The following is a 25,951-nucleotide window of genomic DNA, read 5'->3' on the forward strand; positions in this document are numbered from 1 at the left end:
TGAGTTAGTTGGAGTTGTTAGAGCTGTTATTAGTTCTTTACAATTCTGTTATAGTTTGTTGTAGTTAGTTACATCTTAGTTAGAGTTGTTATTAGTTCTTTACAATTATGTTATAGTTTGTTGTAGTTAGTTACATCAGTTTTCTTAGTCGTACTCTGTATAAACATCTTGTACTCATTCTTTGGTAAGCAATAATATTCCTCTCTATACTGATTTGTTCTGTTTAGTTAGTCTTATAATGGTATCAATGCTCTCAAGCTTATAAGCCGATCCCTTCGTCTCTTTCCTTACTTCTTTTCTTCCTTCTCTCGTCACCATGGCTGCCCAAGCTTCCACAGAAAGCTACAGTCAACTTTAAGCATGCTCATTCAATCAAGCTCGATGATAACAACTTCCTTCCATGGAAGCATCAAGTTCTCTCCACAATCAAAGGACCTCGTCTCACAAGTTACTTTGATGAAGATTCCATTCCTGAGAAATATGCCTCCATTGCAGATTTTTCCATTAACAAGGTTTCGTTTACCTATCAAGATTGGGAAGCTCAAGATCAACTCCTTCTTTCATGGCTACTTTCGTCCATGACCGAGCCAATTCTCACTTGTATGGCTGCTCTGCAAGAATTCTACACAACTCGAACTTGAGCCAAAATCAATCAATTCAAGACACAATTGTGCAATACGAAGAAGAATTTCCTTTCCATCAGCCAATACCTCTGAATTTCCCCGATGAAACCCTGAAGATACATTTTTGGGGATTCAACTTTATGTTGTACTTTCTCAGTACAACGAAACATTCTTCCTGGCAGGACACATGTTTATTGCGGACTTTGATTTGACAAGCATATCATCGACGTACATCTCCATATTCTTCCCAATCTGGTCAACAAACATTTTATTTACCAATTTATGGTAGATAGCTTCAACATTTTTTAGCCCTAATGGCATGACTTTGTAGCAATATATGTTACGCTTGGTATAATGCTGATATGATCTTGTTCTGCATGGTTCACCGCGATTTGGTTATATCCAGAGTATGCATCCATGAAAGACATGAGTTTGTGACTTGTCATGGCATCCACAAGCTGGTCAATCCTTAGCAAAGAAAAATAATCCTTTGGGCAAGCCTTGTTGTTAGAGAAGTCGATGCAAGTCCTCCAATTTCCGTTAGGTTTTGGAAACAGAATGGGATTGGCTATCCACACTGGATATTTCACCTCCCTAATGAATCTGCATTTTAAGAGGCGAACTATTCTTCCTCTAGAGCTTCTTCTCTTTCCTTTCCCAACAACCTTCTTTTTTGTTGTTTGGCGGGTATGTTTCTGTCCAGATTTAGTGTGTGCATGATCACGCTAGGACTGATTCCCAGTATATCGACATGTGACCAGGTGAAGACATTGAGGTTGTTCCTAAAAAATTCAATCATATTTCTTTTCTATTCGGCACTAAGATTTTTTCCAATCTTTGCAACCTTTGAGGTTGCTTCATGATCGAAGATTGCCTCCTCTTGCACTTCCAGGGCTTGGAGCTCAGATTGATCTTCGCCTATTCTTGGGTCAATTTCTTCTCGTTGGGCGACCTCAATTTCTACTATCTAAGGTTATTCCGCCCATTCAGTGATTACCATTGTCCGGGGGTCCTTGGTCTCCTCAATTATTACCATGGCTTGCTGCCTGGGTTGTGATCTTCCCTTCATATATATGCTATAGCATTCCCTGGCAGCGAGTTGATCCCCTTTTACTGTGCATATCCCAGTGGGTGAAGGGAACTTCATAGCCAAATGTCGAACAAAAGTTATGGCCTTGAACACGATCAAGGCTGGTCACCCTAAAATGGTGTTGTAGACAGTCGGGCAATTTATGATAATGAACTCGAGAATCTTCGCCACAACTCGTGTTTCATCACCAATGGTTACAACAAGCTCGATCGTTCCGATGGCTGCCATTCCTTCTCCTGAGAACTTGTATAGAATTGTGGAGGAGGTCTTTAAGTCCGTCACTGATAGTCCCATCTTCTCTAGAGTGGACCTGAATAGCATGTTTACGGAGCTCCTGTTATCAATCAAGATTCTCTGAACTCTTCTGTTTGCGAGCTAAATGGTTATGACCAACGGATCATTGTGTGGGAATTGGACATGGCTTGTATCCTCCATAAAAATGATAGGCTGCTTGTCCATTTTCTATTGCTTTGATAAGCGATGCTTAGAAGTGAATACTGCACCATCACGGGTCTTCAGCTTCTGGATATACCTTTTCTGGGCCCCATTGCTTGTGTTTTCCAAATGAGGTCCACCTACGATTGTGGCAATATCTCTTCCCTCAACAAGAAGAGGGATGAGTGGGTTTTCTGGAGCTGAAATAGCTAGTGGTGGGTTCGCTGGATTTTCCTGGAGCTGGTCGTGGATTCTGCACGATTGGCTAGTTGGGAGCTACCCAATTTTGGGTGTACTGTGCTAACGGTCCAGCTCGAATGAGAGTCTCAATCTCATCCTTCAATTGATGGCAGTCGTCAGTATTATGGCCAGTGTCGTTGTGGTAACAAAAGTACTTGGATGAATATTTTTTCCCGTTGATTCCATGGGCTCTGGCTTTTTCCAGGGAAGACGAGCAGAATTTGCTAGATATATGTTTTCCCGTGTATCCGTCAAGTTGATATACGCGATGAATATCGAGGCATAATTCTCCCCATGTTTTTTCTTCTTGGACCCTGCTCGGTCGCCTTCATTAGTTCCCTTCCTCTTGTTACTGTTTCCCGCTTGGTTATCATGGGTAACAGGCTGAGTTGTTGTTGCAGTATTTGCTACCACTCCAGCAGGCTGAGTGAGAATTTGACTAGTTCCAGCCATTGTGGATTTAGCCTCCTTAAGGTTTATCCATTCTTGAGTTCGGTGATTTTTCACTCATTTCCTTTGGAGTTCTTTCCATAATTCACCTACCACAGCGATTCTGGATCGCATCGCCATGAGTTTGGCACTGTCATCAGTGTCTCTAGCTCGAGCTGCTATGTTGGTGAATTGGTTTATGTAAGGTTTGAGAGACTCACCCAGCTATTGTTTTATATTGGCCTCCACCCGTACTTCTTTTGCAGCTCGGGATTATTTTTTAAAATTTGACGACAATTGTTGCTAGGAGGTGATTGAATGCTTTTTAAATTTGTTAAACCACAGTTTGGCCGCTCCTGTCAGTGTGGATGGGAACAAGACTCAGCACAAGTTGATACTAACATTATGCACTTTCACCAGGGTATTGAGAGTCCCAATGTGGTTTGATGGGTCAGTCGTTCCGTCATAGGTAGTAAGATGCGACATCTTGAAACCTATTGGATACAAAGCTGCATCGATATGAGAAGCGAAAGGTTCGAGCTCTACGTTAGAATCGCAATCATCCTGATTTCTCCGATACAGGAGATACTTCATCTGCTCCTCCATCATAGCAAGCCGCTCAAGAGTTGGATCCTTCACTACTGGGTTATTTGGGAGTTGACTATCAGCTCCCATCCCAAGCTACACGTTATTCGGGTTCTCATCCCTCCAATCTTGAGTTCGATTAATCGGGGCATTTCCATCATTACGCATCATTGAAGGGTATTCCATAGTCTGATTATAACTCAGATCGTTGGTGTGAGCTTGTTATCCTTGTTGGGCGTTTAAGTGATCGCACAGGTCGGACTGATGGTTAGAGGAAAACTCTGAGCTGGGTTTAGATGATTTCTTAGGATGTTCTTCTGCCTTTGAGAGTGTGTATTGCGAACACTCTCCGACCTTCTCTCATGATGACTCTCCATCCAATAGCTGCCTTCAGCAAAGCTCACCATCCACTGGTGAGGTCGTTGAGCATGGTCGTTCACGCGAACTTGAATTCCAGTATCCTGAGATCATGAAACATATGTAACCTCTCAGTGGGCAGAGTTTCTTCAGCTTTTTCCATGAGCTGGTGTATTCCCTTGCGCTCGGGGGTTGTTGGGTGACGAATCAGTGATGGTGGGTGCCTTATCAGCGAGGACACCCGTCGTCCATCATGCGCACCAATCTAGGTCGCCCATCATCCACTCCAATGTCCCAAACTGGTGGTAATGCCTCCTCATTTCTTTACACTTGACCACCTGGTCGGATTGGTGCTGGAGGATTCGGGGGAACTCCTGTACGTCTGGAAGTAGTCCCTGCTCACCCTGTTTGATTGGGCTTAGTTCTGGCAACATGAGTCGCTGGCTCGTTCTTGTGATTCTGAGTGGGGTGGTCATTCTTGGGGGTCAGTTCTGACGACACTTAGCTCGGGGTTGCGGTTCGAATAGAGTGACTTACATTAGGATGATTATGTCTGTGGAACCTGGTCATGTGGGATCCGCTTGTCCTCCTTCCAACATTATGGTCAATTACAGGAGGGGGTAATCTCTAATTCTTGGAAAACAGGAGGTGTCAAAGACTCTAGCAAAACTACGTTGGGTACTCTTTCAGACCCGAACTCTTCGTCTGTCCTTCATCATGACTTTAGCCTACCCAAGATGATTGTAATTATAGATAATACCTTACATATTAGGATCACCTTTTCTGAGCAATATGGTACGAATATTCGACCTGGGATCTCTCTGGATATTGGTAACTTTTTTCCCGTCACTAGGAAGCCAGAGTATGACCCGAGCTTAGATGAAGAGCTCAGGTTTGAAAGAGTACCCAATGTAGTTTTACTAGAGTCTTCTCCACCTCATGTTTTCCAAGAATTAGAGATTCCCCCAATAGCCAGCTCGGTCCCCAATCTAGAACTAATTATTGTAGTCTCATCCCCCTAGCTCGGAGGGAAGGGTTTTTCTTCTTTTGCTTATAGTTTTTCTAAGTTTCATTAGAATCTATCTAACCTTATCTTGGCCATCTTGTAGAGGTCGATATGGACCTAGCCAATACCTTAGAGGTTTCTGGTCTAGCTGTCAAGAGTCAGCAGGTTCTGAAGAAGGGCGCTCCTGGGGCTAGAGCTTCTACCAAGACCCAACTGACGTGTTTTTTAGTTCGCGGTATAGCTGACAAGCACTTAATAAGGTTATCCATATTTCGAGAATGCGGTACAAGTTCTAAAATGGGTATCTCGGGTCAACCGCAGGTCGACAAGACATCAATGAGATCATCTAGCCATATCTCCAGGTGCTACAAGCATAGCTCGAGCGTCTCAATGCTTTGATCAGTTTAGCCTATAAACCTCTAGCTCACATGGTGTTCATTCAACTCGTTGTTGACACATGAAATACACTAGCTTGAATTCCTGAAGACTCTGAGACTTTATATGCGTAATTAATATATTGTAACCCTTGCCTGATTAATGTATAATATGAGGCAATCAATGTATTTAAGGTATTTATTTGTACGTTTGAGAAGTTACTCATTCTTGTAAGTTACCCAATATTGAACATATACCAAAATCTGTCCATTGAACCCCTATAAGTAGATAGGAAATGGATTGATAAATGTTATCCCCAAAATTTGAAAACGATGACGTGGCAATAGAAGCGTCATGTCCGCCCGGTCAGGTGCTTGTCCAACCAGTCACATGTTTGTCTGCCCAGGCATGACCTTGTCCGACCAGTCATATGATTGTCTGCCCAGGCATGACCTTGTCCGACCAGTCATGACCATGTCTGCCCAGCCAAGTGCATGTCTCCCCAGCCAAGTGCATGCCTGCCCAGTGAAGGTTTGGTTGACCAGCTTGATTTTGATATGGATCGACTAGACAGAGCAGGGCTACGTAAAAAATCCCAGAAACGGCTTCAACAAGAATCGGTCTTGGCTTGCGCGAGAATCTCTCAGATATCCCAGAATAATAGCCATATTGTTGTAATATTAGATTTATTTATATTTTATTAATTAAAGTCTGTTGAAAGAACAAATGACTCGGTAAAAGGGAGATATTTATGTACGATCCATGAGCCTATAAATAAATGGCTTATGACATCATTTGGGGATCTGATCTTTTGGGGGCTGAGAAAACTCTCTCGTTTTGAGATTTTGGGGACTGTTATTTGAGGCATTCTTAGGGCATTTTCTGAGAGAAAATAGAGATAAAGTTTGTATTCTCTAGAGGAAAACTCTATATTTTTCTACTTGTATTATTGTAATCTGCACTGAAGAAACTCAGTTGACTCAGGTTCATCTGATCTTAAGTGCAGATCTATAATCACAACTCTAAGTGGATTAGGCTATTACCAACACATTGGGGCTGAATCACTATAAAAATCATCTGTGTCGTTTATTTCTCTTGAAGATTTTTGTCGTTTGGACGTCTACACGTCGTTGGCCAAAAACGTGGTCAACAATAAATGTACCGAATTTTGTATGCAAAAACTCTGTCAAAATTGTCTTAAATAATTTTTCCAGAGACCCTAAAGAGAATAACATAGACTCGTGGACAAGGTGAATTTTAATCACTAAACTGCATAAAAGTTCTAGTGTGATATTTACGTACGGTTTCCTACAAAGCTTAATTATGTAATTTAGACTTCTTAGTTTATTGTTGGCGAAAAACTGTGTCAACAGTTTTGGTTTAATTTTTTTTAAATATGTTATGTCATTCTTTTATAATATATTACATTTTTTATTTATTTAAATTTATGTGACAATTAGGAGAATATAATAAAAATAAATTAATTAATAATCTAAATAAAACTAAGCAAAATGGCTTTTACCTAGTACACAAATATATTTTAATAAATTAAAAACTAAAAATATTAATAAATGTTAATGTTAATTAAATTTTATACTATTTTTAATTAGGGGGGCGTTTGCAGCGGGGTAGACAAAATAACCCAGTAAACTACTATAACTATACACATTAAAGCTTCTTTCTTTTCCTTTTAGTAACACTGACAATTGACAAATAAAATAAAAATGTGTAAGGTGAAAGACCACCAATTATTCACAGCCTTGTTGAAACTGAAAGTGAACAGGTTGTTCAACAGAAACGAAACACACAGTTTTGAAGAAAGATGCCTGAGGATTGTTTCATCATGCAACTCACAGTCCTTGGAACAAGGTTTATGTGTCCACAGCCCACTTATCAAACTGGGTCTTCAAGGTAACATGCTTTTAAGCAACAATCTACTGTCTCTATATGCTAAATGCTTTGGATCCGAACAAGCACACTACTTGTTTGATGAAATGCCTTATAGAGATGTTGTAACTTGGACTGGTTTACTTTCTGCTTATTCAAGAAGTGAGAAACATGGTATAACCCTTGCATTGTTTGATTCCATGATTACTTCGGGGGAAAACCCGAATGAGTTTACGTTCTCTAGTGTTTTACGATCATGTTCTGCCCTTGGTGAATTCGATATGGGGACTCGCATTCACAACTATATTGTAAAACTTGGGTTAGAGTCTAACACAGTTTTGCTTAGCTCCTTGATTGATTTTTATTCCAAGTGTGGTTACTGCGAGGAAGCTCATAATGTCTTTAGAAATATGGATAGGGGTAATACTATAACTTGGACAACAATGATTTCTTCCTTCCTCCAAGCTCAAAAATGGAGTCTGGCTTTGAAACATTATATTGATATGATCAATGCCCAAGTTCCTCCAAACGAGTTCACTTTTGTGAAACTTTTAGAGGCTTCCTGTTATATAGGGTCATATTATGGGAAACTGCTACATGCCCATTTGATAACTCGGCGAATAACTCTTAGTTTGATGCTGAAAACAGCCCTTGTGAATATGTATTCGAGTTCCCAGAGGATGAAAGAAGCTATTAAGGTCTTGCATCTGACACCTGAATATGATGTAGTGCTTTGGACCTCTGTTATTTCCGGTTTCACTAGTGATTTGAAAATCAAGGAGGTCGTTTCTGCATTGCAGGAGATGGAGATCATGGGAATCAAGCCAAATAGTTTCACGTATTCTAACATATTAAAGGCTTGTGCAACTGTTTTGTTATTGGAATTGGGAAAGCAAATACACTCGCGGGCGTTTAGGGCTGGCTTAGATGCTAATGTTTCTGTTGGAAATGCACTTGTTGAAATGTATATGAAATGTTCCAACCTCGTAGAAGATGGCTTCAGAGTCTTTAGCGGAATAACCTCACCAGATGTCATCTCTTGGACGTCTTTGATTGCCGGTTTTGCTGATCATGGTTTTGAACGAGATTCTTTCCAGTTTTTCCTAGAGATGCAAGCCATGGGAGTAGAACCAAATTCTTATACTCTCGTTGTCCTCCTTCATGCCTGTAGAACCAATAAATCACTTAGCCAAACGTTAAAGCTTCATGGATACATAATTAAAGCTAAAGCATTTTCTGATATAGTGGTTGGAAATGCTCTTGTAGATACTTATGCTGCTCTAGGTATGGTAAATGATTCATGGCAAGTGACAAAAAGACTGAAACATAGAGACATTGTTACATACACAAATTTAGTGGTGCAAATGAACAAGTTGGGAAATCACGAAATGGTATTGAATGTCATCAAGCACATGAAGGACGACAACATTGAGATGGATGGATTTAGCTTATCAAGTTTTTTGTCTGCGTCAGCGGCCTTAGCAGCAATTAAAACTGGGAAGCAACTCCATTGTTATTCGATAAAATCGGGTTTCAGCAGCTGCACTTCAGTTTCCAACGGCTTAGTTGATTTGTACTGGAAATGTGGTTATGCAAAAGACGGTCACAGAGCTTTTACAGAAATTTCAGATCCAGATGTTGTATCATGGAATGGATTAATATCTGGATTGGCATCAAATGGATACATCAACTCTGCTCTCTCTGCCTTCGATGACATGAGGTTAGCAGGATTGGAACCTGATTCTATCACATTCCTATCTGTACTTTTTGCTTGTAGCCGTGGTGGGTTGGTTGATTTAGGCCTTGATTATTTTCATTCAATGAGAAATAAGCACTGTATAACCCCACAGCTCAGTCACTATGTTTGTTTAGTGGATCTACTCGGCCGAGCTGGCCAGCTAGAGGACGCTATGGAAGTCATTGAAAACATGCCATTTAAGCCAGATCCTTTAATTTACAAAACATTATTGGGTTCCTGCAAACTCCATGGAAACTTGACTCTAGCTGAAGATATGGCAAGACGAGGTCTTGAACTTGATCCATCTGACCCAGTTTTCTACATGCTGCTTGCAAACTTGTACGATGAATCGGGTAGGTCCAACTTAGGCAAGAAGACACGCCAGCTGATGGAAGATAGAGGGGTGAGGAAGAATCCCGGGCAATGTTGGATTGAAAATAGGAACAAAGTTCATATCTTCAACGCAGGAGATAGGTCACATCCACAGATAACTGAGATTCATGACAAAATATTATCACTTACAAAGGAGTTAAAGAGACGAGGATACTCATTTAAAGACGCAGAAAGTTCATCTTATCATAGTGAGAAATTAGCATTAGTCTTTGGTCTTCTCAATACTCCATCTAAGGCTGCTATACACATAAGCAAGGATATTCGTATCTGCAGTGAGTGTCACGACTTCATAATGCAGCTAACTCGATTTATTGATAGGGATGTAATTTTTAGAGATGGCAACCGAATCCATGCTTTTAAGAGAGGTAAGTGTTCGTGCAGAGCCTGCTATGAACATAGTTTTCAAGAGAAAAAAACACAATAGTGCTTTGCTTGGATAGTTCTCTCTCTTGAGATCATCATGTCAGAATTCATCAAAGTTGAAAATTCCTTATCCTTATCAATACATGCTCGTTTGGGGTAACAAAATGCAAGAGCATAAATCAAGAAGAAAGAATAACAGTTTATTATTTTGATTCATTGATTGTCAGTGGCTCACTAGTCAAGTATTTAAATTATGTTCAATCTACCAAACCTGGAAAAGGATAATATGGATAGGATATTGAAGGAAGTTCTTGGACTCATGCTAGCACAACTTTATTCTTTTGTTGTGACTTTTTTTTTCTTCGGCTGAAGATGACTGACTAGAGAGACTGAACTTGAAGGTGCACTAGTTTCCTAGAACGAGTCCTCTGAACTCTATGCTGCCCAATTTGTAATCCAACCAAAGTTACTAGTCTTTTATTTTTTATTTTTTTGCGTATTATTAGTAAAAGCAATAGATTGATATCAGACTGAACACCATCAAGTATTTTACATTTAATTTATAAATATATAAAAGAAGACATCATGATATGTACACTAAAATTATGTAACAAAACATTACACTAATTTATTTAACTAATCAAATTTATTTCAATTAAAACATATTGTTTAAAAAAATAAAAAGCAGAATCACATCAGTGTAATATTTTAGTGCACATATCATGCTAAATTATTTTTTTAAAAAAATTATATATTTAATAAAAAAGGCCCAATTACACATTTATCTCATTTTTTTAACCATAAAATTTATCACAACATAATTTACTTCATATATGAAAAAATTATTCTCATTTTACTTCATTTTCATTAACGAATTAAATCATGAAATATTACTATCGAAGTCAATTAATGAGGTAAATAAAAATATACCCGAATGGTTGGAGATAAATTAGTTAGTTCTATACCAAGCTTCAGGCAGTGAAAAAATGGAAGGTGCATCTCCTCTCTCTCGCTTATCGAAGGAATACATCTCTACATAAAAACATAAAATGTTGTGCATACCTCGTTTCATGAGGTAACTACTCTCTACATCCACAAATATAAATTCTAGTTATAAAGATCCCTTGTCCTGGCCGCATACTTTTAGGTAGAAAATATGCTAAAAGCCAGCAAATATTGCATCGCATTTCTTGTTTCGGATACACCGCAAGCGCAGAAATCAGCAATGAAAGAAGAAAAAAAAAGATGATGCGAGGCCATTTCAAGTATAGATTATTAAAAAATTCAAGCTTCATGTTCAGCGATTTAAACTCAAACGAGAACACAAACAAAATGTTGAAGAAGATCCTTGGACATACACGCTGCTATTACTTTACTCCTTTGGTTGTGACTCACTATAAGTGGCCGCAGTTGGCAGTGGCGGTGGAGGGGTCCTTGTTGAAGAATCTTGAAGGGACTCCAGCGTTTTGTAGAAGTCCTCCGGAAGAGGACCAGGTCGATGTAAAGGTACATGCTTTGGAACTGGAGCGTCGTTCTCAATCACCTCGCATTCATAGTCATCTGGAACACCCCAGGGATCCCACTCTGCAAAAACAACACGGAATTACAATGAGAAACCCATCACCAATGACCATCACTAACTGAAGCATATAATGGATACTAGACTGAAAACTTATCAACGGTAGTACAGTACTAAACTACTATAATCTAGTGAGATATACACTTCAAGCAAAACTAATTTAAACTCAAAGGTCCTCGCATATTAGAATTTCAAATTGCAAAACTCAATCAACTACAAAACACATTTTAATCAGCCATTGACAAAAATCCTTCCAAAACAATCAAGGCCACAAACACAATTTTTAAGAAAAAGGCAAAGAACAAAGGTAACTGGCAAGGCATCATTTCAAATCAGAACTCAATAGAACTTTTCGATCAAATCTGCTAGTTAATTATTCTTCTAAGTCAAACATAGTGATATAAAGATCACATATTTACAGGTTTTCAAGTTGTGATTTCAGTTTTGCTACAAAACAAACTATGTTAAATGAAATCAACATTTAGGCTGATCAAACATAACCTGTACAACTGAATGTGATCTTCCAAAATGTAATAATGAAATATTGCAACTAAAGAAACCCATTAATCCCCTACAACTATTTCAGCCAATTAATTTCAAATCATAAGAGAAACGCCAAATATGCAAATGCATATAATTTTCATTTATATACTTGTCTTCTTCTCAAGCTAAAGTCTAACACAAAATAGAACACAGAATAAGAATATATCAGAGACTAATCATGCATAATCATCTTATTTCATTTTCACCATTTTTCTTCTCCAAATTTCTTGTATTAGGCTAATGGTGTCCTAATAGTCTTCAATCTTAACCCCCTTTTTCATTTCCTACTTCCATTTCAATTTCAATTCTCTTTTTCTCAAAAATACCATACCAAAATTATCCAACAGTATCTAACATAAACCCAAGGTTCTCTTTTTCCTCCGTTCATAAATTTTAACTTCTAAATATAAAAAAAAATTCGCAGTAATGCGGGTCAAATACATACATCAAAATTTTCAGGATCAGTGAACTTTCGAATTTCAATTATTTGTTCTACCAATTTCATACTCAAGAGATCAAGTATCATAAAAAGAATAAAAATTTAGGGTTTAAAAAAGGGAATTATATTGACAGACCAATCATCTTTCCGATGAGGGTGAGCTCATCTTGTGCCTCCTCGATAAGCTCCTCGACCTGACCACAGGCAAGTCGCTTCTCGATGACCTCCCAATCTTCTTCTTCCTCACAAACCTTGAGGCGATGTCGTGTGAAGTGCTCCACGGCCTTGCGGTAACCCTCATCGGCTGGTATGGCCTCAACCTCCTTTAGGGTTTTGTTGTAGAGCTCGATGAGGATCTGCCTGGCATTGGGGACCACATCCAAACCGACGATTCCCGTCGTCTGCTTCACTCTGGCCAATAATGGCCGTCCGATCACTCGTAGGAACATCTCTTTGGGGTCTCTCTCGGTGATGATCTGAATCTCGGATGGTGTCGCAGACTTTCACAGGCAGTCACAGTTCAAGTTTGGAGAGAAGAAGGTCGATACTGAGAATGGGCCTTTGGGCTTTTCTTGAATGAATATAGATGGGCCAATTTAAATTCTACCATATAAGGGCCCACATTTTGAAGGCCTGAAGCCCAAAATAGATTATCCCTTTTTTTTTAGATTACTACAAGAACAATGTATTACAATATTATCCTTAACGCTCAAGTAAGAATTAACACATTATTCCAACCTAAATATCAAACAAGTCCATATGGAAAGAAAGTAAACGATACAAAGCTCACTAAAAGATGTATACAACAAAGAAAGCCCCCCTTAGGGAAAATATAATAAATATGTAGCTAGTGTATTCTACCGCTACCTTGAATTGCAAAGCCCAAAACATCTACCATCCCATCTAAGAGTGGTGGCTTTCTTTGATGAAGTTTATAAATTAATTATGTTTAGTTAAATATCATTGTTCATCTTGTTTCTTAAAATGCTTTAATTTTGATTGTGTTATTTTTAAATAGAAAAAAAACATTTGTTGGTGAATATGTCAGTTTTTACATTCCTATGAAAATTAATATTATCACAAAAGAATAATCATGAAAATAGATATGTTTTTAATACTACTTTGCTAAATGGTTTTCTTTTGATAATTTTTTATAAAATAACATCTAAACAGGATGTGGATAACTTTAAACTGAGTATTGAGTGTATCAAACAAGATGCAGGATTTATCACAAATGTCATTTTGCAAAAATATTAAAACAAAATTATTATACAGAATTACTTAAAATAAATGTTTTGTCGGAAATCCCATCATAAAAAATGTTTACAAAGTGGAGTAGAGTTAAGTTTGTTATGGCCTCAAAATCTTCAAATTTTAAAATACTAATTTCTCTTTTTTAATTATGTGACTTCTATTGATAAAGCTTAAAAGTACAGAGTTACGTAATGTTAAAGAAGATTTGGAATATAATTATTTCAAATTAACTCATCATCTAACCCTAAAGCCTTCTTTGCTAAATTATGAGCCAACATATTGGCTTGTCTAGGTACATAAGAAAGGACAATATTAGGGGAAAAAGATAATGTGTTTTTGATTTCATTAATAACATTTGAAAAAGGAGAAATATCCCCAAAAAAACATAAATTATTCTATCAACAACTTTGAAATCGATCTCCACATAAGAAATTGGCATGAACACCATATTACACCAATTAAGAGCATGAAAGAGAGCTTTACTCTCAGACAAGGAAAAATTAAAATTTCTTGTAGTAGGAACTGAAAAACCAGCTACCACCGAACCTTGATCATTTCTGATAATATCTCCGAAGACTATTTTATTACACTTCTCATCAATGGCAACATCAACATTCATTTTTAGCTTTCCCGATGAAAGATGATATCAAGAAACATTAGCTTTTGAGATTTTTCCTGTTGAATTATGAGTGTGAGTCTTCTGAGTAGATTGATATTCTTGCGCTAAAGATATAGTCCAGTTAGCTAAATCCTTAAGAGGAAGAGATGGTTTCCTGAAAAGCAAGGAGTTTCTGTAGTTCCAAGAACCCCAAATTAAACATAACATGCATTCAAATTGAGATAAAGAAATACAGTCAAATGCACACAATATAAAGTTCGCAATGTCTAAATTCTGACGTGCTTAATCAACAAAGTCTGAAAATTTCCAAATTTTTTGAGCTCTGGAACAATGCAAGGCATGGGAAACTGTTTCTCTCTAAGCACCGCAATAAAAACATTCAATTGATTGAAGCACTATTCTAGCAAACAGATTAGAAGTAGAAGGCAGCAAGTGATTATAGGTTCGCCAAACAAAATGTTTTATTTTTGGGGGTATTTTTGAATGCCGAATGGAAGACCACCATTTCTTAGTATTTTGTGAGTTTGATGAAGAAGGAACAGAGTTACCAGAGTTGGCCAAACGATTGGCAAATTTAACGGTGAAACAACCAGAAGAAGTTAGGCTCCAAATTAAGAATCAGAATTTTGTAAAGAGGTTAAAATAATTGCTAAGACAACATTAACAATATCCTTAGAAAAATAATGGCTAAGCTTAACAATATCCCAAGAACCAGAAGGAGTAATGAAGAACAAAACCGAATTGGAAGGATTTGAGTCAGATTTATAAAGAGATAAACCTAAAATTAGAAATCTAGTAATCTTGAAGAGTGTTAACTGAGTTACCAATACTTTTCTTCTAAATCAACCTTCTCTTTAAGAGATCCATTCCTCATAAAATACTTTGCCAAGTGAAAGATAGACAATGACCATTTTCAGCATCAAGGAAGCTTGAAGTACTGAAAAATCTAACTTGTAATAACCTGGACGAAAGAGAGTTTGGAGATTGGGAGATTCGCCAAGCATGGCTTGATTAAAATGGATTAAAGATCTAAAACCTAGGTCTCCTAAAAATTTAGAAGAACATAAAGTGGACTATTTTTTTCCAATAAATGTTAGTTTGTACCGAAAGATCCCCACCAAAACTTAGCCATAAGAATTTCTATTTTTTTTAACACAGGCTAATAGGCATTTTAAAACAGGACATTGCATAAGATGGGATGGCTTGAATAATAGTTTTTAACAAAATTTATTTCCCAGCTTTAGAAAAGCAATTATTATTCCAGGTATTTAAAAAAGATTTCACCTTATCTGAGATAAAAGTAAAAGAAAGTTGTTTTGATCGGTTAAAACACTGAGGGAGACCAAGGTACCTGCTAATAAACGACTTATTTTCTAAACCTAACGTTTGAAGGAAAAAGTCAAAACAATAATCAGAAGTATTAGGAGAAATTTTTTTGAAGATTTTGTAAAATTTACCAATTGACTAGAAGCTCTATGATAGATGTCAAATGCATCATTAAACGCAAGACAAGAATTAGAATCAACCTGCAAAAATAGTAGACTATCATCAGCAAGCAACAAGTGAGATATAGAAGGAGCATTTCAAGAAATCCTAATACCATGTAGCAAACGGACTTGTTCTTTGAGATGCAAAGCAGATGAGAGGCCCTCAGAACATAAAAGAAACAAATAGGGAGAGAGGGAATCACATTGATAGATACCTCGAGTCAAAACAATATGACCAAAAATTTAACCATTAATGCAAAAACTAATAGACACAATAGAAAGGCAATTCATAATGAGAGATGAATTTAGGAGGACAATTAAAAACACGCATAACAGATTCTAGAAAACCCCATTCTACTATATCAAAAGCTTTTGACATGTCCAATTTGAGGGCTGCCCAACCAGTTTTACCTGATTTTTTATGATTAATGGCATGGATTAATTCACGGGCAATCAAAAACATTATCAAAAACTATCCTATTCGAGAGAAAATCACTTTGAGAATATGATATAACTAGAAAATGATTATACATATATATTATTTTATTTTTTTCCAATCTATAACATAAAATTTACAAAAATAATTTAGTTGATTATATAAATAAAAGTAGAAAGGGCATTCAATAAACACAATAAAAAAAATCATAAAGTAGTCAGTTATTAATAAATTACATTATTAAATGATAATTTAATATATATGATAAAATCATTAAAATAAATTCAATTATTTATCTTTTGTTAGGAAATTCAATTATATATAGATAGATATATAAATTGTTATTATTAATATTAATTAGTTTTTAGTAATTCATAAATGAAATTGGTCTATATAAATATATATAACCAGATCTTATTCTTGGTGCAAATCACACTTAATAAAGAAACAAAGTAAATATACACAGTCAAATACTAATAAAGTAAGTATATACAACAACATAAAACTTATTGCAAATTAATCACAAAAGAAAATTTAGAATTCTTATTAGTGGGATGGAGCTATGCTCATTAACATTATTAGTACCAACAGCTCTAGCATTGCTTCCAGCCTATAGTACAGTTCAAACTTAATTATTATTGTAGTAACTTTGCTTCTACAATTCCTGGAACATGACCCTTCAGAAGTTTGCTTTATCTCCAATCGAATAATACAATAAAAGAAGAAATTTTTAGGCAATCTTAAGTTAGCTAATTTCTGTTGAATATATGTTAAAAAAAAACAAAGTAATTTCACTTCTTTGATGCTGGTGATGTAGCTAATAAGTCTCTAGTATGCTTGTAGACTTCACGTACACAAACAGATATTTCATACTCACACATAAACATTTCACTCCTTTTCTGGGAAATTTTGAACAGATGTCAAGAGTCTTATAATTTACTCCTCTGTTATGTTCGGTACCCTCCATGGTAAATGTCTTCCAAGTTCCTGTTTGTCCATATATAAATGGGTTATTTGTGGCAATAATGTCTAAGTAGTTAATTTTGTTGCATTTAAATGCTTATGTAAAAATTTTGGCGGCAATAATGCCTACCGTTAATGTTTTGATGCAGCCGTTGGTTCCTGAGCTGTTAGAGGTATACAAGGTACACGTGGCACGACCCAATTGGGTTAAATTATTGAATTTTAAAAAAATAAATATATATATTTATATAAAATATTTTCAAATAATTAAATAATTAAAAAATATTTTCAAATAATAAAAAATTAATATAGATATGTTAATCGTTTCAAGCAAAAAATTAAATAAACCTGATACTACCAATTTGTTCTTCTTCTTCTCAAGAAATTTTCATCATCATCACAACCAAATCCCCATTGCCCAGATCGTTGTTCGACCAAGCCCCACAAGTCGACATCGTCCCTGAGGTCTTTCATCGTCTTCAAATGTACACCTCATTCTCAGATTTCAGCTAGGAAATTACCCAAACCAATATAAACATTCAAAACCCATATCTATAATCTTCAAATGTTCATAATCTGGTAAAAAATGAATTAAAAAACCAATGAGCTTTACTCAATCATTTCAGAAAGAAAAAAATCAGAGAGAAAAAAGGAGTTTCCTCAGATCCACTGAAGAGCTTTACTCAAGACCCATTGTTCCTGAAGCCCAGACCCAAGAGCCAACCCCGTTGTTCCAGAAGACATGAACCAGCTCCGGCGTCGGCCTTCCTCAGATCTACAGCAACCGAAGAAGTGCAGAAGGTGGGTTGGCCGGTGCTTCCGCACTATGGTGGCTATCCGCAACGACAAGGTCAACGGCGACAACCTTCTGTAGTTATCATTGCTAGAGAAGAAGAAAGAATTTATGGGTCAGTACTCCACTTTGGGAATAAGAGGCTGAAGATGGAAGATTGGTTCCTGGATCAGTACTCCCTTCACCCCTGACGAAGAAGACACCGAGCTTCAGATCTGGAAGTCCACCTTCACTTTGGGAAGAAGAGGCCGAGGATGGAAGATTGGTTCCTGGATCAGTACTCCCTTCACCCTCGACGGAGAAGACGTCGAGCTACGTGGTTGTGCATCTGGAGAACGAGCCAACCAACGCCGACAGGAGCTGCATGGCCGGATTCTTGTGCGTGGAACAGTGGGCGTGCTTCACCGAAGTGGTGTGCCGGGGGCGGTGGTGATCGGATTGGAGGCAGCGGCTGGGGAGTTTGTGAAGAAGAGAACGTGACAAATCCCTCAAAACAGACCCAACTTTTTGTTTCTCTTTTATCTTTTCTTTTTATAAATTTAATAGAAAATAGAAATATATATTTATTTTTTAAAATTTAATAATTTAACCCAATCGGGTTATGCCACGTGTACGATGTATACCTCTAACGGCTCAGGGACCAACAGCTGCACCAAAACATTAACGGTAAGCATTATTGCCGCCAAAAATTTTACATAAGCATTTAAGTGCAACAAAATTAACTACATAGGCATTATTGTCGCAAATAACCCATATATAAATATACAATATTGTAGCCATCTAGCACTGAAAATACCATTGGTGAAGCATCCACAAACACATTACCAGTCAAAACAAACAATATCTATGTTGTTCACAATTGTTTCAGCAAACAAAAACATGACAGGCAATCAAAATATATAGCTACTGTAACGTCTCAAATTTCCTAATAAGTTTTAGGGCGTTGATTAGGGGCCAGGATGGAAAATTTTGGAATTTATGTGATTATATGTGGACCCATATCTGTTTAATTAGTCCATTTTCATAATTTGACCCGTTTTGGGTATATTTGGCATATATGTGGTATGTGTGTGGTGCTTCATTATTATTTGGTTATATTTGAGATATTTGACATGAGTCGATCCTAGCGAGCAAAGTAGCGGTTTAGTCATAACGGGGTCAAATACCGGGCTCGAGGCGAGCCTATGGGTAATTTGGTAATTTAGTACATTACCGGGATCGGGTAATAGGAGAAATTATTTGATAATTATTTGAGGATATTTGAATTAATGAGAATTTTGAGACGTTAATTATGAACAACGGGGTAAGTAGCAAATGACGAAACTACCCTTGGAGGGTTTTGGGAGAGTGTTATAGCCCTATGGACCAATTTGGTGATCGAATCACTAAAACCTTTAGCTGAAGGAAACCTCACAGCAGCACAAAAACAGAGCATCATCATCTCTCACTTTCTCTTTCTTTCGATTATCTCTTCCTCTTCCTATTTTTGGTTTGAATTCTTGAGGTAATTAATGGAAACCTTGAGCTTGTTGTAATGCCCCAAAATCTCTAATAAGGTTTAGGACCTTGATTAGGAGATCGGGAGGGCCATAATTGATTTATTATGCCATTAAATGATTATATGCATGTTTATGTGAATTATATTATTATATCATGATAAATGCATGCATATGGGTCCACATTTTATTATAAAGGCATTTTGGTAATTTGGCCCGTTGAGGGCGTAATTGTGTATTTTCATGCATGTTGGTAAATTTTGAATAAGACCACATTATAATGTGGATTTGTTCGAGCCATTCGACATGAGACGATTTGTGAATGCAAGTTATCGGTCTGGTCATTACAGGATTAGTTTCGGGGAACGGGGTGAGTCTCGGGGTAATTTGAGGATTAGAACATTATTATGAATTAAAGGGTAATGGGATGTGATTTATTATAATTTGAGAATATTGAGAATAACGGGAATTGGAGGGCGTTAATTATGATTAACGAGAGAGGCGCGAAAGGACGGTTTTGCCCTTGGTGGCCTTAAGAGGATTTTAAATAACCTAGGGGCATTTTGGTCTTTTGACCTTAAGGATAGATATAAACCCTTAAGCTACAGCAAAACAGAGCACCATTTCTCTTCTCTCCCGTACACCATTTCTTCTTCTTTTCTTCTTGATTTTTGAAGCTTTTTTTTAGGAACCAAGCCTTGAGGGTTTTGGGTTATGCTTTACCATTGAAGAGGATGTGATTCTGAGATTGAGGTGAGTTTTTAGCCATTAAAACTCTTGTTCTTGCTCTGTTTTTCTATTTGAGTTTCAGCTGGATTTTGAGTTTGATAATGGGATTTGATGGGAATTTTTGGCTAGGGTTACTTGGGTTATGATGCCTAGGACATATGTAGATGGTTTTTGGGTGCAATTGGGACTTAAAATGATGTTTGGAAGCTTTTGGTTCAGGTTGGAAATGGTGGAGTCAAAGGGGAGAAGAACCAAGGCATTTCTGCCTGGTTGTAGCGCTACAGCGCCCACAAGGGGGCGCTACAGCACTACTCATGGGGTTTCAGATCTGCTTAAGGCGCTGGGGCGCTAGGGGGGTATGGCTACAGCGCTACCCTGTTTCTTCAGATTCCTGTTTTGGGTGTTTTTAAGGGTTTTTGGCTCGGGGTTTCAATTCCTAAGGCTCGGGATCGAATCTACTCACCGTATGGGTACAATTCGGGGCCCTGGGAGTGAGGTTTAGGTCAAGAACCCTTTTATTGTTGATTTAATTAATTGGAGATTGTATTTGGTTATGACTAGGTGACCGCTAAGGGATTAAAGGATCGATCTTTCTCAAGGGTCGTTCAATTGTTATTTCTCGCTCGAACCAGAGGTAAGAAAACTGCACCCCATATGTGACATCCATGGCTATTACTGAGGCATGTTGAGTGTTTAAATGTGGACATTGATTGCATATCAAATGCTGACCAAATCTTTCTCACTTGTGAATGGCACCGACTTATTAGTTAGAATTGACAATGGTGTCGGTATTAACTGTGAAGCTGTGACTTACTAGTCAAGTTCGGCAGTAGTACTGAGCACTGGTCGTATGGCATTGACTTATGAGTCAAGGATGGTTTTAGCGTGTTTAACGCAAGCCAAAAATATTAGATCTAATCGACTTCTGCATTGAATGACTCATCATGAGTATTAATGCCGGACCGACCTCAAGTTCGATGAAAACTAAAAGCGCTTGTCTAGTCTAAAGGCTAGTTACTTAGAGCCAGAGCCGGAAAGGCTAAGGTGACCTACACGTCACATGGCTAGGAGGGTATGGGACCTCCAAGATAGACTTATTAGTCATCTGACCGGGATTGACTTATCAGTCATCTAACCGAGATGCACTTATCAGTCATCTAACCGAGATAGACTTATCAGTCATCTGACCGAGATAAACTTATCAGTCATCTATTTAGAGAGTGACTTATCAGTCAAATGTTCAAAGAATGAATTATTAGTCATCTACCTCAGAGTGAGAGACTTATTAGTCACCTACTCAGAGCGCAGGACTCCACATATATTTATTTATACTTGATTGCATGCTTGAGTAGGGTTATTACTGCTAGGCATGCCTATTATGACTTAGTGATGGACCCAAAACGGGTATGTTTTAAATATTTATACTCGCAAGCGCACGAATCGTATTTATAGAATAGTTTTCGTGTAAGCACGAGGTCGAACCCAAAGGAGTTGTCTAAAATAAAAAAGAAAACTATTTTAAATTAAAAGTAATAAATTCTAACCTAGTTCCAAAGATTGATGAGAATTTGCAACAATACAAATAAAATAAAAGATAATAATAAAGAAATTAAAGACAATATATATAACATAAATTAAAAGTAGAAATCAAGATAGTAAAAGAAAGATTATTAAGATAATAGAATCCAAAAAATACAGGTTCAATAATATTTATAAGTACATTGATTCCCAAGTTTTAGTGATAGCTAAAATAAATTAAACTATCATTTTCCAAATAGATTTATAATTTTAAGCACAAATAACTTTTAAAAAGATAAGATTTTTCTTCACTTTTCAAAATTATAATTTCAAAGCATTTAGTGTAAATCAATCTAATGAAATAACAAATAAATCAATGAATATTATTTATAAGGCAAAACATAATATTTTTGTTCTAAGCATGGATGTGTAGAATTTAATGACACATCTTACACAAAGATTATTATGTTTTTGCACTAATGAGGAACAAAGTGTAAATATGTGCTAACAATCCAAAAGACATGATATTTAAGATGAAAGAAGATATTTGAAGAAGAAAATTCCATAAACTTTGTTGCACAAAATGAGAAATTAACATACAAAATAAATACTATCTAGTTACAAATTGTTTCATTATCACCTTAATAATCTTAAAAAGATTAGAAACACATAACTAGAATAGCAAATACAAACTAAAAATTACAAACATAAATAGGAAAATTTGGAGGAGAAACCCCCAAATTTTTCCTCTAAAAGTACATAGAAAATAACCAAAAAGAAGATGAAGATGAAGAGAATATAGATGTTTTGAAATGTGTAGAATTTGTGGTATGGTAACCCCTCCTAAAATGGACACCCTAAATGGTCTTCAAAACTCCATATTTATAGCCAAAATGAGTAAATTACAATAATCAATTTAAATTAATTAAATTGATTAAATTAATTAACTTAATAATAATATGGAAAATATGGGTAAATTATAGGGTGTAATTATGATGTTTTGGGGTAAAATGTGTAGAAAGTGGGGTAAAAATGTGGTATTTTTGGCAAAAGGGACAAGGGTACAAAAACATTTTTGTTGGGCTCAATAAGTGGCATGCATGGGTTTGGTGGCTTTGGGGCTGCTTTGTGTTGGCAGCTGGCTGGGTGCATGTCCAGGCGTGGAGACTTGCTGAAGAGATGCACGGCTGGTGAGGCAGGGGCTGAATGGTCTACTAGTGTGAAGCTTGGACGTGTGGTCATGCTGAAGAGCAATGGTTGATGTTGTTGGTGGGTGGCAGGTTTCGAAATGGGCCTAGGTGCTGGGCTTGGGCCCAAAGGAGGTGGGAAGGCTGAAGGAACTTTCATAAATGCCAAGTTTTTGTCTTGCTTTCTTGAAAATGCCATATTGTCCTTCATTTTTCTTTCTTTTTAAGAGCATAAATTCCCTACAAAATAAATATAAAATAAATCATAATACAATATTTTCAACTATAAAATAAATCAATTTAATTCTTTGAAAATATTAATTATAACTTAATTTATATTTTACATTTAAGTTCAATAATACAACATTTTTTTTTACTTATAATCTAACAACACAAATTTCAACTAATAAACTACAACATATTATAATAAAATATCTATAAAAACATATAAAAATCTAGAAAACTACAATAAGACTAATAAATTAAAATTTACATAAAAACTTAATAAGTCAATTAAAAACTCAAGAACTAAGCAACAATTAGCATAAAAAATATGGTAAAATAACTCTATTTTGTAGAGTTATCACTTAGTAACATGTTATTACTTGTTCATGAGCATATTGAGTTTTCTTACCGAGTTTCGGCTCACGGGTGTAATGTGGTGCAGGTAAAGCCAAAAGAAAGCTGGACCATCCTTGAGTTGGAGAGCTTAAGATGTGTACATATGCGACTGCTCGACCGCCACGGCCGAGGGTTTAAAGAGGAACTAGGATTAAATCCTATTTTGCCGCTTAGGTCGGCTGGTTGTAAATATTTTGTTGTAATAAATCTTTAAATTATATTTTGGGATCCCAATGTATACAATAAACGTTCTAGTGAAACGTTCTATCTTAATTAGAATTTTTAACCCTAAATCGCTAATCATACTTAGTTACACAATTATGGCCAAATGACTCGATTAGCGAGTTTAACACTATTTAAAAGGCACACCGTAACGGTCCCTGGAGTTTAGGGCGTTACACTTGGAATGAAGGCTTGATTTGAGGCTTGATTAGTTGCAGACAGGAGGTCATAATCACCATTGAGGTAGGATTCAAACTCTGTTTTTGATTGAGTTCTATTTTAGTTTCTATGTTCTTGAGCTTTGAGATTCAAGGTTTTGGATTTTAGATTTTAGTGGGTTTTTTATCAAGTGGGAACTTGGGTTTTGATGAGGTTGATGTATTGATGAGGTTTTGGGGTAAAATTATAAGTTACAATGGTGTTTAGGTTGGTTTTGAAGTTTGGAATTCAGGGGAAAACGCAGGGGAGACAACCAGAAATTTCTGGTCTGTCAAGCTGGCGCCCCAGCACTAGGCAGGGGAGAGCTCAGGTGCTCTCTGAATTGGGGCAGCGCCTTAGCGCTTCCCATGAGTGCCCCAGCGCTATGTCTATTTTAGCAAGACCCATTTTTAGGGCTTGGGAGGACTTTGGGGGCACGGGGAATGGTTCCACCACCCCATTGGGTGAATTGGAAATCCTAAGAGCACGGGAATGGTCCCAGAGTTTGTTTTTAAGGATTGAATCTTATGAGGTTATTATTTTATGGTTGTGACTAGGTTACCATTAGGGCTCGGGACAGGATCGTGCTCAAGGGTCGTTCATTGGTAACCCGTGCTTGGACGGAAGGTAAGAAAACTGCACCCAGTATGTGATGCATACAATGCATAAGATACATGTAATTAGGGCATGGCATGAATGTTGAATATGAGATTGATCAGAGCTTGAATCTCTGTAAATGTGCATGATCATAATTATGCTAGCGAATGTTGAGTAAGCATGCAAATGCCTTATATTTAGATATTTGACATATGATATATGCCTAGGTACATTGCTTACTTGTGAGTGGTACTGACTCATTAGTCGGAAACGACACAAGTCATATGGAATTGACCTATGAGTCAAGAGCGGCATAAGCATATTGAACGCAGAGCTAAAATGATTAGATCTAATCAACATAAGCATTAAATTCTTGAATGATCCCAAGTTCGATGAAAACTAAAAGCGATTGTCTAGTCTAATGGATAGTTACTTAGAGCCAGGGCCAAAAGGCTCAGGTGACTGTAACATCACATGGCTTAGGGTGTAGAGCCCAAGTGCATGACTCATTTATCACTTATCTGATTAGGGTGCAGAGCCCAAGTGCGTGACTCAATTGTCACTTATCTGATTAGGGTGCTAAACCCAATTGCGTGACTCATTTTGTCACTTATCTGATTAGGGTGCAGAGCCCAAGTGTGTGACTCATTAGTCACCTATTTAAAGATGGACACATTGACCATCTATTCACAGATTGACTTTATAATCATCTATACAGGGGCAGGGCCCATAATCATTTATTTGGACTTGTCTGCATGCATGAATAGGGCTATTACTACTAGGCATGCCATTATGATTCAGTAACATGTTATTACCTGTTCATGAACATATTGAGTTTTCTTGCTGAGCCTCGGCTCACGGGTGTTATGTGGTGCAGGTAAAGGCAAAAGAAAGTTAGACCATCCTTGAGTTGAGAGCTTAGGCGACGATGTGTACATATGCAGCTGCTCGACCACCACGGTCGACGGTTTAAAGAGGAACTAGGGCTAAATCCTATTTTACCGTTTAGGCCGGCTGGTTGTATATATTTTATTGTAATTAACCTTTAAAATATATTTTGGGATCCCAATGTATATAGAAAACGTTTTAGTGAAACGTTATATCTTTGACAAAAAAAATTAACCCTAAACCGTTAATCACATTTAGTTACACGATTATGGCCAAATGACTCGTTTAGCGAGTTTAGCACTGTTTAAAATGCACAACGTAACAGTCCCTAGGTAGTAGGGCGTTACAGCTACGATACTTTGATTTTCTTTTAGTGTTTAAACTCTATCAAACTTGAAAGACTTTATAAAGGAGGCAATACTTAATTAAAATCCCTAAACACCAATCCTTTGTTGAATCAAAGTCTACAACATTTGTTTACCTAGCTTGTATCTTCTCCTCTTTTAATGGGTGGTGTTAAGATTTGAATAGCTCAACATTATACTACTGTATCAATTAGCATAACAACGTATTAGCAGAGGGCACATCACGTCCTTATCTTTCTGTTATTGACGTACACCTTTTTGGTTGTACTTTTTGGTTATGATTGCATAGTAATTTGAGAGGATATTTTATGTTATTTTTCTTTCCATGTAACTAGTGTAATAGGGACACTTGTCTCAGCCATAATGGCTAGTCGTTGTACTCCTTGGCTATATAATGAAAGTTCACCATCCAGCTACATTTGAGCTGAGATTTTACAATTCATACTTTGTCTAAATTCTCTCTTGGTATCAGAGAAGGGCTCAGGCAAACGCCAAA

The 25,951-nt window shown here is 37.0% G+C and overlaps 2 protein-coding genes across 2 annotated transcripts; one reads left to right on the forward strand and one right to left on the reverse strand.

The window, feature by feature from the left end:
- Positions 1-6,779: 6,779 nt before the first annotated feature.
- On the forward strand, positions 6,780-10,051 carry LOC133834651 (pentatricopeptide repeat-containing protein At5g52850, chloroplastic). Its single transcript, XM_062264324.1, has one exon. The coding sequence runs from the start codon at positions 6,865-6,867 to the stop codon at positions 9,580-9,582; it is 2,718 nt and encodes a 905-aa protein (XP_062120308.1). The 5' UTR covers positions 6,780-6,864; the 3' UTR covers positions 9,583-10,051.
- Positions 10,052-10,612: 561 nt separating this feature from the next.
- On the reverse strand, positions 10,613-12,621 carry LOC133834652 (probable NADH dehydrogenase [ubiquinone] 1 alpha subcomplex subunit 5, mitochondrial). The gene is made up of 2 exons (XM_062264325.1): positions 12,219-12,621; positions 10,613-11,105 (listed from the first exon to the last, which is right to left on the reverse strand). The coding sequence occupies exons 1-2, from the start codon at positions 12,529-12,531 to the stop codon at positions 10,894-10,896; spliced, it is 525 nt and encodes a 174-aa protein (XP_062120309.1). The 5' UTR covers positions 12,532-12,621; the 3' UTR covers positions 10,613-10,893.
- Positions 12,622-25,951: the final 13,330 nt, after the last annotated feature.

The sequence above is a fragment of the Humulus lupulus genome, chromosome 5 (genome assembly GCF_963169125.1).
Source record: "Humulus lupulus chromosome 5, drHumLupu1.1, whole genome shotgun sequence".
Classification (NCBI taxonomy): Eukaryota; Viridiplantae; Streptophyta; class Magnoliopsida; order Rosales; family Cannabaceae; genus Humulus; species Humulus lupulus.